Below are 20794 nucleotides of genomic sequence, written 5' to 3'. Positions count from 1 at the left end.
TTCAATAAATTTGTAAATGTCATTCCTATTGTTCCAAACTATAACCTTTAATACAATTGCAACTTTGACTTTGAACATTCCATTAACGAAAAGGGGATACTTCGATAAGAGCTGTAGGCTTCAAATTTAAGCTCTGCCTGCAGCTTTGTAGCGAATCTCTTCATAGAAAAGATAAACACTGCCAAATATCTCACAAATGTCGCCAACATTAGTAAATGGATTTTCCTAGGTTATCATCGATGTGTGAAAGCTGCCTTTCAGATTCAAAGGTGGACATTCCAACCTCTGCTAATAGGTGGCGTTTTCTAAAAACATTGCTCATACCGATACATTTGAATGAAAACATAATAAGAATTGGAATTATCTTTTGATTCAGCGTTATTCCTACTGTCCCATTCTACTACACACAAAAAACAAAAAAATGTTATCACTGAATTACATAAAAACTTCTCTGATATATTTTCATGAAAGCCACCATAGCGCAAAAGCTAGAATGTTCGCCTATAACACTGAACGCCTGGGTTCGAATTCTGAGGAGAACATCAGATAAACATCAAAAAAAAATCTGCGGTGGTTTTCCCCGCCTAATGCTGGCGACATTTGTGAGATACTATGCCATGTAAAACTTCTCTCCAAAGAGGAGTCGCACTGCGGCACGCTGTTCGGACTCGGCTATAAAAAGCAGGCCCCTTATCAATGAGCCTAAACTTGAATCGGACAGCATTCAATGATATGTCAGAAGTTTGACCATGTTTATAGGCAAATTCTCAAAATATTTTTATAAGATGAGGACATGACAAAATTTTTCTATGTTTTGCCAATGACATTTCAGTAGCGTACTGTAGGCATAAAACGAACCAAATAAACCGCATCAATGGCTGGTATATCTATGCAAATAATTGATGAAAGTAAATTGCATAAAATCATTTGAGCGCTGCTCTTAAACATTTTCAATTTATCAGATTGGGTATTTGGACCCATATTTTAATACCATATTCGTTTTCTGGTCTCCAATACCTTTCATATAATACCCTTATTGTGCCCACCGGACCATTTTCGGATATGGGTGGCGTTTTTTGGTAAGAGGGAGGGTCCGCCTCCACCCGATATCAAAAAATTATATAGTCTATGTTTCCTTCCAGGCAAACGTACACAATCTACGAAAATTTTAAGAAAATGGGTTCAGCCAAGTATTATACAGTCATAATGGGTCTAATGGCGTTTTTGAGGGGTGGCATAACCCCCTATACTTCAATCTGATTATGTATGCCAGATTCAAAATCTACTCCCGAATACCTTTCATTTGAGCCCCATATTGAAATGAACGTCAAATATATCTGTTTGGGCGTGTTTTGGGGAAGGGGCGACCTGATGGGTACTTAGACTCAAATTTTAATACCATATTCGTATTCTACTCTCCAATACCTTTCACTTTATACCTATATTGTCCCGATCGGTCCACTTTTGATTTTGGGTTGTGTTTTTGGCCTAAAGGGGAGGGTCCGTCCCCCTTTCGATACGGAGAAATTATATAGCCTATGTTTCCTTCCAGACCAACCTACACAATATGCGAAAATTTCGAGAAAATCGGTTCTGCCGTTTTCCGTCTCTGCAGAACAAACAAACCGAGTCCCATATATCCCAAATTGGCTAATGTGCCCATTTTGGGCGATATGAATTTGTATGTCAGATTCGTTATCTACTCCCGCATACTTTTCATTTGATACCCATATTGTTCTCATCGGTCCACTTTTGATTTTGGATGGTGTTTTTGGGGTAAAGGGGGAGGGTCCGCCCCTTTCCGTTATCAACAAAATATAACGCCTTTTCCTACTTCCGCGATCATATTTGTAATCTACTCTCGAATACCTTTCATTTGAGTCTCATATTGTCATGATTGTCAAATAAACCTATTTTAAGGGGTTTTGGAGCTGGGGCGGCCCCCCAGGTACATGGACCCAACTTTTATTATGAAATTCGTTCTCTACTCTTGAATACCTTTCATTTGAATCCCATATTGTCCCTATCGGTCCACTTTTATTTTTGGGTAGTACTTTTGGGGTAAGGGGGAGGGTCCGCCCCCTCCCGATATCAAAAAATTATATAGCTTATGTTTCCTTCCAGACAAACCTACACAATCTGTGAAAATTTCAAGGTAGTAGGTTCAGCCGTTTTTGAGTCTATACGGAACAAACAAACATTACCCTAAGGAAGAGCATTAACACCTGGAACCGAGAAGGGGCAAATTCTCACACACCAATGAGTGGTTTCCGATTCAAGTTTAAACTCAATGATAAGGGACCTTTTATAATAGCCGAGTCTGAACGGACTCCCGTAGTGCGACACCTTTTGGCATATGCATGGATTGTACCCCGCAAATGTCCCCAACATGAAGAGGGGATAACCACCGCTTTGACCGATGTTCTACCCAGATTTCGAACGCGTTCAACGTCATAGGCTACAATGGCACAAATTCGATATCCGCATTCAGGGCAAAGTGTTCCCACCCTAAAAAGATTTTAAAGAGTAAAGAGGGCGCAAAGGAGCGGGCCCGGTTTTGCTAGTATACTATTGTATATGTTCGTTCGATTTGGGCTAATATTGCATCATTCCGATTCCATTAAAATTTGGCAGAAAGATTTTCACTTGACCCTCGTCATTACTGTTCAGATTTAGATATATATATATATATAGCTGTCATATAAGTATATTGCCCGATTTTCACTTCTAGAACCATTTGCAAGCACATTTATAGATAAATCATCCCAAAATTTTGTACAAATGTCTTCCTCGACAATATCTAAGAAGTTTAGTCGAAATCGGTTCAGATTTAGATATAGCTCTCATATATATGTTCGTCAGATTTTGAGTAATTTGCAATAATGTTGTCATTTGTCAACCGTAGTTACTACAGTCTGAACATATTTGCTCGAAATTTGATACGGATTGTTTATTAACCCATCTGAAAACATCCGGCGAGGTCCATCGAAATTGGTTCAGAATAAGATAAAGCTCCCACTTTGTACCTATAGGTATAGGGTGCCGACCATATAGTCGGCACCGCCCGACTTTTGCCTTTCCTTACTGGTTTTAAATGTTATGAAGCCGGTGCCCTAGGCTATGGGTACTTCTGGGGTCTGCGCAACCTCATATATGTTTATGGCATGTGTTGTTCAAATACATACAAAATCAGAGACAATCGTTTTAAAACCCCTTAGGTCCTTCCTGGATCAACCCAAATTCGGATATCAGATTTGTTCATTACTCTAAAAGTCCTTTCATTCAGGTCCTTCATTATCCCTGTCAATCTGCATGGGCGTTTGGAGGACCCCAAAAACTTTGTCCCTAATATTCACACATTACTTTTGCAGATCTTTCATATAAGTCCCATATTGTTGCGGTCGAAAACCATCGTAGCGCCGAGGTTAGCGAGTCTGCCTATGACGCTGAATGCCTGGGTTCGAATCCTGGCGGGAACATATGAAAAAATTCTTAGCGTTGGTTATCCCCCTCCTAATGCTGGCGAAATTTGTGAAGAACTATACTATTTGGTGTAGCATCCATGTGAAAACTTCTCCACAAAGAAGTGTCGCCCTGTGGCGCGCCGTTCAGATTCGGCTATAAAAAGTAGGCCCCTATCATTGAGCTTGAACTAGAATTGTACAGCGCTCATTGATATGTGAGAAGTTTGGCCCTGTTCCTCAATAGAAATTTCATGGGCAAATTTGCAATTATTGCGGTCGCCCAGTAATGGTTCTTTTTATACCCTCCACCATAGGATGGGGGTATACTAATGTCGTCATTCTGTTTGTAACTCCTCGAAATATTCGTTCAAGACCCCATAAAGTATATATATTCTTGATGGTCCGTCCGTCCGTCCGTCAGCCTGTCGAAAGCACGCTAACTTCCGGAGGAGTAAAGCTATCCGCTTGAAATTTGGCACAAATACTTCTTATTACTGTAGGTCGGTTGGGATTGTAAATGGGCCAGATCGGTCCATGTTTTGATATAGCTACCATATAAACCGATCTGGGATCTTGACTTCTTAAGTCACTAGATGACGCAATTCTTATCCGATTTGGCTGAAATTTTGCATGAGTTGTTTTGTTATGATTTCCAACAAATGTGTTGAATATGGTTAAATCGGTCCATAACCTGATATAGCTGTCATATAAACCGATCTTGGGTCTTGACTTCTTGAGCCTCTAGAGGGCGTAATTCCTATCCGATTTGGCTGAAATTTTGTATGAGTTGTTTTGTTATGACTTCCAACAACTGTGCCAGGTATGGTTTAAATCGGTCCATAACCTTATATAGCTGGCATATAAACCGATATGGGATTTTGACTTCTTGAGCCTCAAGAAGGCCTAATTATTATCTGATTTGGCTGAAATTTTGTGCAACTACTTCTTTCATGACGTCCAACATACGTGTCAAATATGGTCTGAATCGGTTTTTAGCCTGGTACAGCTCCCCTATAAACCGATATCCCTATTTGACTTCTTGAGACCCTAAAAGGGCCAATTCTTATTCGATTTGGCTGAAATTTCACACATATACTTCTACTGTGGTCTCCAACATTCAATTCAATTTGCAAAGCAATTCTTTTCTTTTATCCTTTGTTTATCTAAAAAGAGATACCGGATCTAAAAAGAAATTTGGGTTCCCCAAAAAGTAATTGCGGATTTTTTAAAAGAAAGTAAATGCACTTTTAATAAAGCTTAGAATGAACTTTAATCAAATATACTTTTTTACACTTTTTTTCTAATGCAAGCTAAAAGTAACAGCTGATAACTGACAGAAGAAAGAATGCAATTACAGAGTCACAAGCTGTGAAAAAATTTGTCAACGCCGACTATATGAAAAATCCGCAATTACTTTTTGGGCAACCCAATACTTTTCCTTTTGGTTGGTTTTTAGGGGATGGGGATTTTGGGGCACGATTTTTGGACAGTGGTGGTTCCTTGGTATTTGGTGCCAAATTTTGATATCAAATTCGTATTCTCTTCTCAAAAACCTTTCATTTGAGTCTCATATCGTCCCTTTCGGTCGACTTTGGCGTTTGGTGGGCTTTTGGTGGACAGGAGTGTCCATCCTTAGAAGTGGTGACAGTTTTTTATTGTGTTGCCCAAAAAGTAATTGCGGATTTTTCATATAGTCGGCGTTGACAAATTTTTTCACAGCTTGTGACTCTGTAATTGCATTCTTTCTTCTGTCAGTTATCAGCTGTGACTTTTAGCTTGCTTTAGTAAAAAAGTGTAAAAAAAGTATATTTGATTAAAGTTTGTTCTAAGTTTTATTAGAAATGCATTTACTTTCTTTTAAAAAATCCGCAATTACTTTTTGGGCAACCCAATATATCAGATTCTTTTTCTTCCCCCAAATACCTTTAATTTGAGTTCCACATTAACACGATCAGTCTCCATATCCTTTTGAGGGCGTTTTTGGAGTGGATCAAACTCCTGTTCTTCTCCCAATAATCTTTGATTTGAGTACCATATTGTCCCCGTCGGTCGGCTTTTAACATGTCCATCGCTTAGCATGCTCGTTAAGGTGGGTTATTGGGGCGGGACGGCACACTTGAGACCTAACCCCATGTTTTAATGCAAGTTTTGTGTTCTACTCCACAATACCTTTCTTTTGAATCCCATATTGTCTCTATTAGCCCACTTTTAATATGCCATGTTTCGTTTAGGGGGCTTAGGTATGGTTTTTAGAGCGCAACGATCCCCTTAAGATCTTACCCCATATTTTGATTCACGCTTTATTTTCTACTCCAAAATATCTTTAATTTGAGGCCCATATTCTCCCAAAAAATGGCACAATGGGATTAATTCTTCAAACTCAAGTAAGTTTTGCGTATAAGCGAAAATTTAAAAAAAAAAAAAATTTTTTTTAATTTGGTGGAAAAAGTTATACAAATATTCCTACTGTTCTTAACTACTAACACTTGTAAGTCACAGAAATAGCTAAACTTCTGGTGTGTTTGTCACCAATTTCAATCATTTTAAGTATACACTTAATTTTATTGGCTTTTTATGCCAAATGATGCATATGTAAGTGTGAGTAGTATGGTACTGTAGGAATATCGCAAGGAAAATTATCACCAAAAATGGCTCAATGGAATTAATTCTTCAAACTGTAGTGATTTTTGACAACAAAAGACAATTTAAAAATAAAATGGTTTCTTTTTATTTAATTTTATATAATCAGCTATGTAGAATATTCCTACTGCTCCGAACTACTATCACATTACAAAGTCATAGGAATGGTTAATCTGCTGAGTGTTTTGTGACTAATTTCAATCATTTTTGACATACACCTAGTTTTAACCACATTTTATGCCATATGACACATATGTTAGTGTGAGTAGTAGGGTACTGTAGGAATATTGTATGGAAAATAATCACCAAAAATGGCGCAATGGGATAAAATGTTGAAAATGTAGTGACATTTGACAAAAAAGGGATAATTTAAAAATATAACAATTTTTTGTTTTGCTAATTTTGTGTAAATCAGCTATTAAGAATATTCCTACTGTTCTGAACTACTAACACTTTAATCAATGTCACAGAAATAGGTAATATACTGGTGTGTTTGTCAACAATTTCAATCATTTTTGATATACGCCTGGTTTTAACCACTTTTAATGGCAAATGTTGCATATACAAGTGTGTAGTAGGGAACTGTAGGAATTTAGAATGGAAAATAATCACAAAAAATTGGGCAATAGAATTAATTCCTACAACTCAAGTGAGTTTTGACAACAAAATACAATTTGAAAAGAAAGTAATTTTTTTTGTTAATTTTGTGTAATCAGCTATTGAGAATATTCCTACTGTTCCTAACTACTATCGCAATAAAAAAAGTCACAGAAATAGTTAAGCTTCTGAGTGTGGTTGTGAACAATTTCAATAATTTTTGCTATACACCCAGTTTTAACCACTTTTTATGCCATATGACACATAAGTTAGGGTGAGTAGTAGGGTACTGTAGGAATATCGCATGGAATAAACTCACCAAAATGGCGCAATAGGGTAAAATCTTCAAACTCAAGTTAGTTTTGAGTACAAGGGACAATTCAAAAATATAAAAGAGTTTGATTTTTGATTTTGTTTTATCAGCTATTACATGAATTCCTACTGTTCCAAACTACTAACACTTTGAAAGGCCATATAAACAGTCGAAGTTCGAAATGTTTTTGATAAACATTTCAATAATTTTTGCTGTACACCTATTTTTAACCACTTTTTTTTAACAAATGATACATATGTAAGTGTGAGTAGTAGGGTACTGTAGGAATATCGTATGGAAAATAAAAATATATTAGTTATGTTGTGTGTCTGGTATGGCTGGTCAATGAATTTATTATTTACATTATTATTTTTCCTTAAAGGGGGAAAGAGTCGAGATAACTTGTTTAAAGGAATGAACATCACAAGAAATGAAGGAATTTTATTGATTACTGAAATATATCTTTTTTTTTAATTTTATGTTATCCGCTATTTGGAATACTCCTACGTTTCCGAACAACTGAAAAATTTAAACCTCACAGGACTAGATAAAATTCTAAGTATTTTTGAAAATAATTTCAATAATTTTCGATGTACACCTAGTTTTCTTAGATGTTAGATGATCGATCGATCGGTGGAGCGAATATAAATTCGGAACATTACCTTGTTGCAGCAAAGGTTCGCACCCGTTTGAACATGGCGAAGAAAGAATGATCTGACACTTCACGGAAGCTGGACATTGAAAAGCTGCAAACACAACAGATGGCAGCGGCATACTCCACTCGACTGACCCAACTGCTTGATGAAAGCACTACTTGTTCCGATGATATAATGGCGCAGTGGCAAACTATTGCCCACTCCATGGAAAAAGGCCGCGAAATCCGGAAGCCTCCTCCAAGAAACCCATGGTACGACCAAGAATGTCGAGATGCTACTGAAGCCAAGAATGCGGCATATAGAGCAACCCTGCAATCAGTAGCAAGGAGAGGTATCGGGAGAAAAGGAGAAAGGAGAAGCCTCTTTTCCGCAGAAAGAAAAAGGAAATGGAAAGACGTGAGTGTGAGCGAATTGAGATGTACAGGAGTCAGAATGAAGTCCGGAATTAAACATCAAACCGATGTCTTTGGTGCAGGCACATCCTCCAGCAGAGACAAAGAAGGGAATCTGGTAACTGACAGTAACTGAGGTTATGGAAAGAACATTTTACCCAACTGCTAGTGTCCGACGTTGGCGGCGAAGAGGATACAGCAGAACCAATCCCTGATGGTATGGAATGTTTCCATCCTAGTCAGAATGTGGTCCAAGTAGCAGTGACCCGACTAAAGAACAACAAGGCAGCAGGAGCCGACGGGTTACCCGTTGAACTATTTAAGATCGGAGGCGACATGCTGATAAGGCGTATGCATCAGCTTATTTGCGCAATCTGGCTAGAAGAACGCATACCCGATGATTGGAACCTCAGCATATTATGTCCCGTACACAAGAAAGGAGATAAGACGGAATTTGCCAACTAGAGAGGAATAAGTCTCCTCTCCATCGCATACAAGATACTCTCGAGCGTACTGTGTGAAAGATTAAAACCTAAAGTCAATGAGATAATTGGGCCCTATCAATGCGGCTTTAGAAATGGTAAACCCTCCCTAGACCAGATATTCTGGAAAAGACCCGAGAAGGACAAATCAACACCTACCATCACTTTGTTGACTACAAAGCCGCCTTCAAAACTCCTTTACGTTCAAAGGTATTTCAAACCATGTCTGAGTTTGGTATCCCTGCAAAATTACTAAGACTATGCAGGATGACACTTGATGATACGCGTTCGTCAGTAAGAACGGGAAAGAATCTCCAAATGAGGTTTCAGAGCAGGAGAAAGCCTATCTTATGATCTCTTTAATATCCTGCTGGAGAAGATTAAACGAGATGCAGATGTGAATAGATATGGCACACTAATTACAAGAGAACACATGCTACTCGCGTATGCCGACGACATCGATATCATAGCTCGGTCACCGGAAGTAGTAACTGCAGCTTTTGAAAGTATCGAAAGAGAGTCAGTGAAAATGGGTCTGGCAGTAAATGGAGATAAGACGAAATGGATGGTCTCAACTCCCAAAAAGCCTTGCACAACTGAGCAGATAAAGAAAATGGAGAAAGTTGGGAACCACAACTTTGAGACAGTCAGCAACTTTATCTACCTCGGCACCGCCGTAACCGAAACGAATGACACCAGTTTTGAGATAAAGCGAAGAATAATACTGACAAACAGATGATACTTTGGACTAAGTAAGCAGTTTGGAAACAAGGCCACCCCTCGACAGACGAAGATTACACTATACAAGGCACTGATACTACGCGTGTTGTTATATGGTTCTGAAGCATGGGTACTTGTGAAGGCAGATGAGACAGTGCTTGGAGTATTTGAGAGAAAGATTATTCGCAAAATATTGGGTTGCCCAAAAAGTAATTGCGGATTTTTTAAAAGAAAGTAAATGCATTTTGAATAAAACTTAGAATGAACTTTAATCAAATATACTTTTTTTACACTTTTTTTCTAAAGCAAGCTAAAAGTAACAGCTGATAACTGACAGAAGAAAGAATGCAATTACAGAGTCACAAGCTGTGAAAAAAATTTGTTAATGCCGACTATATGAAAAATCCGCAATTACTTTTTGGGCAACCCAATATATGGACCACAAGGTCCGCCATAAGAACGAAAGAAAGATCAACGGTCGTAACTTTGTGGTCTAAATTCTCATTGGACGAGAATACGGTACTCATCTCCATTATAGCTTTGATACTAATGAACCATTGTAGACTTTGTGCATGCCCTTTAAGATATCAAAAAAAAAATTTTCAACCAAATTGAACTGTACTTTTTGGGGGTCTGATAAGTTTAGGCCAAATGTCTTTTTTATGAACAATTTGGAGCCTAAAAAGCAAAAGTTTGGAAAAATTGTCTTAATTTTCCTTCCACCAGATTTTCAGTTTGAAATTTATTATCGGGCATTTGGTCTATTTTTAAGATTTCTACCTTTTTTCAATTCTAATTTTTTAAATTAATTCGATTTTTTACCATTTTACCACTTTTCCCACAAGTTTCCTTTTCATGGTGATGGTCATTAAATACAAAAATCCCTTAAAAACGCCAAAAGTTCTTTCCTCATTTTTTGTTTCTTCAACAAAGTTCCATTTATCGTCCAACAAATCGCCTGCAAACGAACTTCTTAAGGCCGTTAATACAACAACGGCTAGACTCATATTTACACTGAAACTCTAGTTATGGTCAACTTAAGGCCTAATAACAACACCTTAGACTATAGAAACTTACAAAAACTCAGCTGTTTCGTGAGACCACAGTCACCGGTTTGAGTATGGGGCCGGTGGGTGGGGATGATGCCGCCGCTGCACTGGGTGATATCGAGTGGGAAGGTGATGCGGGTTGCCCCAAATGCGTCAAAACTTGCAGGGGCTGATGCAGACCCGCCGTAGGCTGATGACCCGGCGGACTGGCCAAATGATGCAAAGCGGATAGTTGTTGCTGCTGTTGTTGTTGTTGTTGCTGCTGCTGCTGTTGATGCCGCTGATGGGCTGCTATGGCAGCAGCCGCCGCATGTTGCTGCAACAATTGTTGATATTGCAAACGCTGATAGAGATCCGAGGCAGGTAGGGAGGCAGCTGCAGCAGCCGCCGCTGCCGCAGGATGAGTTTGTGGTGGCATGGCCGCCGATAACAGGCGCTCCATGTTGCTGTAATTAGCCGCTGCAGCCATGGCAGGACTGACACGTGCTGTCGCAAACGGCGAGGGTGGCAAGGCAGGATTCTTTGGCACAAAAGGATTGTATCTACCATACATGCTAGCCAATAGGCTGGGATTGGCAGCCGCAGAGGCAGCTGCCTGAGGCGGGTAAAGGAACTGATTGAACTGTGGCGGATAGCCTAGGCCCGTAAACATGGGCCCTATCAAGGAACGTTTAAAGGCCGCCAGCCTTGAGCGGGAGGCAGCAGTGGTGCGTCTTCTCAATTTGCCGGTGGAACCGCCAATGAAAACATCATCCGCCGACGGATCCAGCATCCAATAATTGCCCTTGCCGGGATCATCATAGTGGCGGGGCACCTTGACGAAACACTTGTTGAGACTGAGATTGTGGCGTATGGAGTTCTGCCAGCCCTGCTTGTTGTCACGGTAGTAGGGAAAATTGGTCATGATATACTCATAGATGCCGTTCAAGGTCAAACGTTTCTCGGGACTTTGTCTGATGGCCATCATGATGAGGGCATTGTAGCTGTACGGAGGTTTCTCATTGCCCTTCTTGTCGGTGACGGTTTTTTCGCCCTCACCGCCTTCTTTGCTTTCGTTATCACCCTCGCCCTCAGTGACCTCGGCATCAACATCGCCCTCCTCATCCTCCACATCGGGATCTAGGCCTTCCTCAAGATCACTGTCCTCATCCTGAGGGTGAGTATGGTGGTCGTGGTGGGTATTGACATGATGCCCCGCATGGCCTTCATTGCTGTGTATGCTGAGCTCACTGCCGTCGGTAGGCGGTGGTGGAGACATGCTGGTCACATCCAAATCGGAATCGCCATCTGGTACTTCCCCCTCATCACAGAGATTGGTATAGGGTGCTCTTAGATGATCATTGTTAGAATGCTTGTGCGGGTGATTGTCCTCCACGGTCTCGGGTAAGATGGCATTTATGGAAAAACTGGACTTGAGGTGGGGAGTACGAGCCATTTTATAGAACTGCTGCAGTTGGTTGTGAGTATCGATGAGGGCCTGCTGATGCAATTGTTGCAAATGTTGATGATGTTGTTGTTGTTGTTGTTGATGTTGCTGTAGCGTAGGAAGATGTGCGCTGGGTGGCGGGGTAGGAGGATTAGGCTGATGTTGCACTGGCGGCGAGGCCAACGAAGGCTGTACCGTCAGATGCGTTTGCTGATGATGATGATGATTATGGTGACCGGGTGTCTGCAGCTGGTGCTGCTGTAGCTGTTGTTGTTGTTGCTGCTGCTGTGTATGATGATGATTTTGGTGGTGGTGATGATGATGATGATTATGATGTTCTGAAACTCTTTCAACAACACTACATGGATCATCGATTTTAACCATGTTTTTTCTAGCCTGACACACACGCACGCACACTCAAAATACACGTTAGACGTACACACGCGGCGCTTACAAATTTTTAGCTTCAAAATGCAAAGCCTTAAGAAAAGCTTTGTTTGTTTTTTTTTTCTTTTTTATAAAAAACAATTTAAACAAAATCCTTTTTTACAACCATTTTTTTAAATTCTAATTTTTCATTGAGGGAATATCTTTTTTTTTATTATAATTTTCTTTTTATTCTCTAAAATCTTGACAATCAGAAAGATCGTTTTACGCAATCCCCCCGTCTTTTATGGTCTGTGTAGTAGTATTGCGCGCGTTGCCTATATGACGTTTACGTCCGTTTACGTGCAATGATTTTTGTAGACTAACACACAACTCGCAGCCATTGAAAAATGCTGTGGTGGTGGCTGTATATGGCTGGCTTTGATGTCACACAGCCAGCCAGCCGCACATCTACACAACCAACATTGAGTATTTTAAGCTTCACAACACCACCTTGTGGAGAGTTTCCAATGCCTATAGTCTTTCTCCTTCTTACTTAAGCAGCCTGCGCTCTCTCTCGTTTACACCTCTAAGGTGAGTAACAACCAATCACAAGAGTGGAACTTATGTTCTCTCAATTCATGCTACTATTTGTTTGCAGCCAGCAAAATGAGCCATGGGGTAACGTTAATTTCTATTCGTCAATCTTACAGAGTCAATCATACACACACTCACACTTTGGGACTCACTCTTGATAAGGGGCTTGTTTGGTATAGGTGGTAGTTTCGACTCTCAACTCTACTGCTATGTGCTCTTGCTAGCAGTCATCCATATTGCTTTGTGAGAGAAACTAGTGTTTTTTTGTCAGATTGTTGGTATTGTTTTTGCTGTTGGGTGTTGTTTTAATGAAAACAACTGGTATTTGGGGTTTGTACTATGGTTGTTGGGATGAGAGTTGCCATGATAAAAAAACATGTTGTGTTGAATGATTTTTTGTAGCTTCATAAATTTTCAAACTTTCATAAGCGTAGATCGTGAGATATCGAACGCTAATCAGGGTCCGTTAAAACATTTGAAAAAGGAGGAAGTTTAACAAAACGCCAAAACAAACCAAATCAAACCGATAGAAAAAAATAGAAATCCTGAGCTTAAGGCCATAGTTGTTTTAGCTCTAATAAGTAAGCTACAATTTTATTCATAAATATATTTATGAATAATATTTATGTGTACACTTTGATATAAGCGGCCCCAAAAATAACCCCAACTGAGGGAATTAAATTAAAGAGAGAAAGAGGGCTCAACTCTTATTTTGATGAAGTTTGTTTTTCAAACATGTTTGACCCCAGAAACTCCAATATACTGCTCTTGATTACAAATATGCCAAAAAGTGTCCAAAACTTGGACCTAAAAAGGACTTTCAAAATGTTGAATTTTTCTGACCTAAGGAATGTGTATTACCTGACATGAATTGTACTAACGCGTGGAATATATATACTAAAATCAACAAAAATTTAAAAATTTGGATCAAAAAGGAATCTCCACAGGCCAAATATTCTACAAAAAAACAATCGCGATTTCCACTTAATTTAATCGTAAAAACCTTTCATTTTATGCCCATACTAGTTCGACCGATGTGCTTCGCTACACCCATAAGTGTTTGCGGCCTCTATTTGACATAGTCCAAATTTAAATTTTTTTTTATTTTCGTATTTGACTCTCAATAACTTTCATTAAAATCCCATATTGTCCCGTTCGCGATATATCTATTTGGGATATAATTTTGAGGTGGGTGACTCCCCGAGAATTGACCCACATTTTCACATAATTTTCGTACTCTACTCTCAAATACCTTTCTTTTGAGTTTCGTCCTGTCCCGTTCGATGCACAAATCCATATAGGGCATAATATTGAGATGGGCCGACCCGAATAGATCCCAAACTTGTATATAAGTTTCGTATTCCAGTCTCAAGTACCTTTCGTTTGAATCCCATATTGTTCCGATCGGCCTACATGTCCGTTTGATGGTGATTTTTGGAATCCGGCGGCCCCCTTGGAATTTGACCCCAAATTTTTATATAAATTTAATATTATATTTCCAATTAACTTTAATTTTATACCCATATTACCCCAATCGGTAAACAAGTAATTTTTGATCGATTTTTGGGGGTGGGACAGGCCCCCAAACGCGTGAAGTCGAATTGTTTTTATCAAATTCGTTCTCTACTCTTAAATGATTTTCGCTTGATACCCATATTGTCTCAATGGGTAAACATTTAGGTGGACATGTTTACCCCAAGGGCGTTTCCACGGTTTTTTGACCCCAAACTTTCATACCAATTTTGTGTTTTTTGGGTAACCATAAGGTGGCATGTAAAACTTCACTTATTATCGATAAACCCATTTTCCAGACATGACGTTTTTGAAAATTGTGGTTGGGGAAGGGTCCACCCCCTCGAGCATATCACAAACTGAAGTACCCCATTTTAACCCGAGCGGATAAACTGTAACATCTGTGAAAATTTCATGAAATCGGTTCAGCCGTTTTTGTGTCTGTTCCATACAAACAAAACACTTTCATTTTTACACCCATCAACTTAGTATGGGGGTATACTACAATAATAGGGTCATTCCGTTTGTAACACCTAGAAATTTTTATCTTAGACCCCATTCTTAATTGTCTGGACATTTTGTATCGATCCAGTCATTTCCGTCCGTCTGTTGAAATCAAACGCGTCAAGGTGTTTGCTTGCAGTTGTGCACAGATACTTACTATTGATAATATTAATATAGCTCCCATATAAACCGATCTTCCGGTTTGACATCTTTAGCCTCTGGAAGCCGTGATTTGGCTAAATTATTGCATGTAGTGTTCTTTTATGACTCCCAACAACTGTGCCAAGTTCGGTTTAAATCGGTCTATAACCTGATATAGCTCCCAAATAAATCGATCTTCCGATTTGAGTTTTTGAGTACTTACAAGGCTCAATTTTTGTCCGATTTAGCTAAAATTTTGCAAAGTGTTCTGTTACGACTTCGAACAACTGCGCCAAGTACGGACCCTAAGGATACGCTCCACCCGGTAGCGGTACATTGTATGCCATGTACGCGTTCGCATTTCAATATTCTCTGTCCCTCTCTCTCTCTCTCTCTCTCTCTCTTATGGTTTTATGAAATGCGTTTATAAAATACAGAAAATCCAACATTGGCAACACTTTATGAACATTAAATTCACTGTTTTTTTCTATGTAAGTATTTATTTTTGCGAGGACTTGAACCCAGGTGTTTAGCTCCATAGGCCATACGCGCAATAATGGCCCCCTTAAGCTAAAAAAGCCTTTAAAAAGCCATGCCAAGTTAATAAAGGTCATTGCTGGCAATGAATATGTTTTACGTACAAAAAATTATTTAAAAAGCGGCAACCCTGTCTAAATTGTTGTTGTTATTTTCTACTTAACTATTGTTGTTATTTGAAACGTGTTATTTGCTCACTTGGTTTTGCAGATGTTTTACTATTTTGTTTTCATTTTTTCTTGGTTATCAAATGACTTTGTTTTTCTTTTGATTTAAACAGCTCTCTCACTCTCACACTCTCCTCTCATCATTGCTCAACCATATTAAGGCAAGGCATGGCAGCAGCCAGCAAGGCTTACTAAATTGTTGCGGCTTGTTATAGTCATACGCTTGAGTTGCTGCCCTAAATGTCAGAGTGTTGTTGTTTGTGGGTGTGTGTGTGTGTGTGATGAGAGTGTTTGGCTGCGTGTTGGCTGTTGTGCTAAAAACACAGGATACATTTTCAGTAGCCAAAGTGTAAATGTTTTTGTTTGTTGCTCCATAATTTGTAGCATAGTTTGCAAACTCACGTAGCAGTTTAGTTTTTGCCAAAGTCTGTGCTTTGGTACACCCAAAAAAAAAACACAAAACAAAAACAACAAATCTCAGTCAGTGAGTGAAATGAGTATAGGTGGTGGGGTAGACTTGCTGTGGTGGTGTATTTCATTCGTTACGGCTGTTTCTCTTTGGCATGGCAAGCACCACTTAGCATTATGAAATGTGTTAGAGCGAGGGTGATACTCAAATAGACAAACGAACGACTCTGACTAGATGTTTGCTGTTGTTTTAAATGGTTGTCATCAAATTCAATTAATTAATTAATTGCTATACCATATTTTTTCTCTTCTCTTTCAATGTTGCTGATTTTTTATATTGATATCTGTATCTTCTTTTTTACTATTTAATATTAAATATTGATTAATGGCGTTGATTATGAGTTGTAGCAAAAAACTTTGTTTTAAATTATTAAATTTTGTTGCCATTTTATATTTGCTTATCTTGTTTCATCTTGCTAATTTTTTTAATAACAAACGTTAAGTAAGATGGATTTGATTATCTTAAACGACAATCAGCTTTTATCACATTTGTCACAATGTTGAAAATGCAAAAAATTTTTTGATTCATATTTTAAGTTGTTATTGACCTCGAATTTTAAGTTTTAATTCGAGATTAATTTTAAAGGGTCATTAAGGTTTGCTCTGATTAGCAGGAAAAAGAAGAGAGACAAAGTCAACTTGCATAATTTGTATTGGGGTACCTACCTGCCAAGAAAACGTGGAGTTGGGGAGATTTCTAGTATAATTAGCAAATTTAACCTATGAACATTCCACTAAGGTGTGCTGTCCAATTCAAATTTAAGCTCAATGATCAAGGGCCTCTTTTTTATGGCCAAATTTGAACGGCGTGCCGCAGTGCGACACCTCTTTGGGGTAAGTTGTATGCATTTCATGGATTTTCTTTCGAAATTTCTTCGACACAAACATAACTGAGCAATCTACTACTTTTGGAGCATATATAACATTCGACCCGGCCGAACTTAGCACGCTTTTACTTGTTATTGCCGAGTCCGACCTGCTTTTCACAGAGCGTCATCACTTACTGGAGACCTTAACACACTGATTTCCGTGGGTAAATATCTCCCAATTATTGCCAGCACAAGGAGGGGATAACTACCTCAAAATTGTTTTCCTAATGTTCTCGCCGGAATCTTAACCCAGGAGTTCTGTGTAAAGGCGGACTTATCTATGCTGTCATGGGTTCTGGGTATTTAAGCCGGAATTCAAATAAACTAATCCACATCCTAGCAAACAGCAATTAATACTGCAGGGTTTTATAGAGTTAAAAAAATCCGCGACATACTTAGGCTATGACTTTCATGGTCTCATATAGAGTTAATTGGGAGAATAAAATCGTAACCAATTTTGGCACTTAATTGAGAATTTTATTCCACACCTCACTTTAATGTAAGCTTTGACTAGAGGTTATTCTCTAATCATCTATCTGAATTTGTGTCTTTATCAAGGCTTGTTCCACTTGCAAAATAGAAGGGCAGATTACCTTGTAAAACCCTTTTCCTAGGGGAAGTGTAGTTTTAGTATCATTTCGCTAGGGGAAGGGTAGTTTTAGTACTCTTTCCCCATGGAAGGGTAGTTTTATTACCCTTTCCCCAAGGAAGGGTAGTTTTAGTACCCTTTCCCCAAGGAAGGGTAGTTTTAGTACCCTTTCCCTAGGGTTAGGGTAGTTTTAGTTTCCATTTTTCTAGGAGAATGGTAGTTTTAGACTCCTTCCTTAGGGGAGGGCTAGTTTTAGTACCCTTTCTCTGGGGGAAGGGTAGTTTTAGTACACTTTCCCTAGGGGAAGGCTAGTTTAAGTACCCTTTTTCTAAGGGAGGGATAGCTTTAGTACCCTTTCTCTAGGGGAAGGGTAGTTTTAGTACCCTTTTCCTAAGGGAAGGGTTGTTTTAGTATCCTTTGCTTTGGGAAGGGTAGTTTTAGAACACTTTCTCTAGGTGAAGGGCAGTTTTAGTACCCTTGCCCTTTGGGAAGGGTAGCTTTAGAACCATTTCCCTAGAAGAAGGGTAGTTTTAGTCTTTTCTCTAGAGGAAGGGTAGTTTTGGTACCGTTTCTCTAGGGGAAGGATAGTTTTAGTACCATTTCCCTAGGGGAAGGGTAGTTTCAGTACCATATCCCTAGAGTAAAGGTAGTTTTAGTACCCTTTCCCTAGGGGAAACGTAGTTTTAGTACCCTTTCCCTAGGGGAAGGGTAGTTTTAGTACCATTTCCCTAGGGGAAGGGTAGTTTAAGTACCATATCCCTATGGGAAGAGTAGTTTTAGTACCATATCCCTATGGGAAGAGTAGTTTTAGTACCCTTTCCCTAGGTTTTAGTATCATTTCTCTAGAATGAGGGTAGTTATGGCACCCTTCGTCAAGGAGCAGGGTAGCCTTAATACACTTTTCCTAGGGGAAGGGTAGTTTTCGTCTTTTCTATAGGGGAAGGGTAGTTTTGGTACCGTTTCTCTAGGGGAAGGGTAGTTTTAGTACCCTTTCCCTAGGGCGAGGGTAGTATTATACCCTCTCCCTAGAATAAGGGTAAGTGTAGTACCTTTACCTTAGGGTAAGGGTAAGATTAGTACCCTTTCCCTGGGGTAAAGGTAGTATTAATACCATTTCCCTAGAGTAAAGGTAGTTTTAGTACTCATTCCCCTGGGGAAGCGTAGTTTTATTACCCTTTCCCTATGGTAAGGGAAGTTTTAATACCCCTTCCCTAGGGGAAGGGTAGTTTTAATATCCTTTTTTTTGGGGAAGGGTAGTTTTAGTACTCTTTCCCAAAGTGAAGGGTAGTTTTAGTATCCTTTTCCTAGGTGAAGGGTAGTTTTAGTACTCTTTAACTAGGAGAAGGGTAGTTTTGGCACCCTTTCTCTAGGGGAGGCGTAGTTTTAGTACCCTTTTCCTATGGTCGAAATTAGTCCATGACCTGATGTAGCTGCCATATATACAGATCTCCCGATTATACTTCATGAGCCTCTACGGTGCGCAATTGCTGTCCAATTTGGTTGAAATTGTGCACATGTCGTTTTGGTATGGCTTTCAAGGGTGTGCCAAGTAAGGTTTTTTATTTTACTTTATTTTCTTTTCATTTCATTTCATTTATTATCTTTTATTTTATTTTTTTAATTTAATTTTTATTAATTTTATTTTATTTCATTTCATTTTATTTTATATTATTTTATTTTTGTATTTAATTTAATTTAATATTATTTTTTTTTCATTTAATTTTATTTTATATTTTTTTATTTTATTTAATTTGATTTTTTTTATTTAATTTTATTTTATTTTATTTTATTTTAGGGCGTGTTGTACTCAAAAGTGTCTTATCGAAATTGGTTTAGATTACTATATAGCTTCCATACATACATATGAACAACCCAATGTATGTAAAAAGAGCAGTAACTACTAAAATATTTCAAGGATGTAACTCCATGAACATCATTGCCAATGTCTATCAAAGTCGCATCAGATTTGCATAGTTATAGCGTCTATAGGGTGATATTGCCAAATTTACACTCATAGTTAAGGTGTAATGTATTATAGAGTGCGCACAGCCTTACTTTACTTACTTTATTTAATTTTAAAATTTCTATTTATTATAATTTATTTATCTTATTAAATGGTTTTTTATTGTATTTTTGGTCTTGTTTTATTTAATATTTTTGATATATGTAAATTAATTTTTTTTGTATTTATTTTATTTATATTATTTTATTGATTTTAATGTATCTTATGGTGTTTTTGTTTTGTTTTATTACTCTATTTTAAATTTATTTAATTGATAGAATTTATTGTATAGACTGTTTTTGTCTTTGAATTATCTCCCCCATACATATCTTTCTTCTCTCTTCATTGCTCCGTCTTGTGCAATATGCATTGCTTTTTTTTTGCTGCTGCAGCGTCTTAACATTTCTAAGCATTCATGCCAATATGATATTCCCTTTGCCAGCACTAACATCCTGAGAAACACCCACCACCACCACCCAACAAACAAATACCTGAGCACATAGGAATATGGAATGCTAACCAAATGGGCAAACAAACAAATAAACAAATGTGTTATGCTACCGCCACCACATAAAACAGATATGGATACATAACAACAACAATTTAACACATCTACACAAACAGCCAGCCACATACTCCGATACAATAGAGTATTGTTGTTGGCTGCTGTGTTTGTTGGATCCGTCGCCATATTGTTTTCATAAGCGAGTGGGGAATAGATGAAAAAAAGAAGCACACACATACTCACACATACATACACTACAGCCAGCGAGTGCATCTCTTTACAATCCATAATGGGAGGGGTTTTATGCTGTTTTTGTGGTTACATTTTCACTTTTCACTTCCCCAATCAAATAATTGAATGTTTTTACACAACATCCCCACACACTTGCACAATACGGCCACTCTCATTGGGGCATAAAATAAAAAGAAGAAGAAGAAAAACAACACTGTGGACCATTGCTTGGGTGCTAAACTCAACATACCAATGGTAGGCGAAATTAAGTGTGCGAATGAATAGCCGAGAGAGGGAGTATTTTTACATTTCAATGGAGAATTCATATTGTTCAAGCCCAGCACACGTGTTCAATGCCTGGTGTGGGGGGTTATGGGGAGGTATGTCTGTTTATGACGGCAGGCATGTTATTGAACAAATTGTTTAAATATTTTATAACAAAAAGATGGAAAAAATATGCCATATCTTTGTCTTGTTGGCTTTTGTATGCCTTTAAGTTTTTCACAGCAGTATGCGAGTGTGTCCATACAATTCGGTTGTGCTTTTTTTTTTTTGAAGACTCTTCGT

At 38.5% G+C, this 20794-nt stretch overlaps 1 protein-coding gene across 1 annotated transcript; it reads right to left on the bottom strand.

Moving 5' to 3' along the window:
* Positions 1–9892: 9892 nt before the first annotated feature.
* On the bottom strand, positions 9893–12485 carry LOC106091615 (fork head domain transcription factor slp2). Its single transcript, XM_013258178.2, has one exon. The coding sequence runs from the start codon at positions 12121–12123 to the stop codon at positions 10348–10350; it is 1776 nt and encodes a 591-aa protein (XP_013113632.2). The 5' UTR covers positions 12124–12485; the 3' UTR covers positions 9893–10347.
* Positions 12486–20794: the final 8309 nt, after the last annotated feature.

This window comes from Stomoxys calcitrans, chromosome 3 (genome assembly GCF_963082655.1).
Source record: "Stomoxys calcitrans chromosome 3, idStoCalc2.1, whole genome shotgun sequence".
In the NCBI taxonomy this organism is placed as follows: Eukaryota; Metazoa; Arthropoda; class Insecta; order Diptera; family Muscidae; genus Stomoxys; species Stomoxys calcitrans.
Note: the sequence above shows the minus strand (reverse complement) of the source record. Positions and strands in the feature narration are given on the sequence as shown.

Coding starts and splice junctions, on each gene's coding strand:
- LOC106091615 (XM_013258178.2), bottom strand. CDS start 12,123: ATGGTTAAAATCGATGATCCATGTAGTGTTGTTGAAAGAGTTTCAGAA.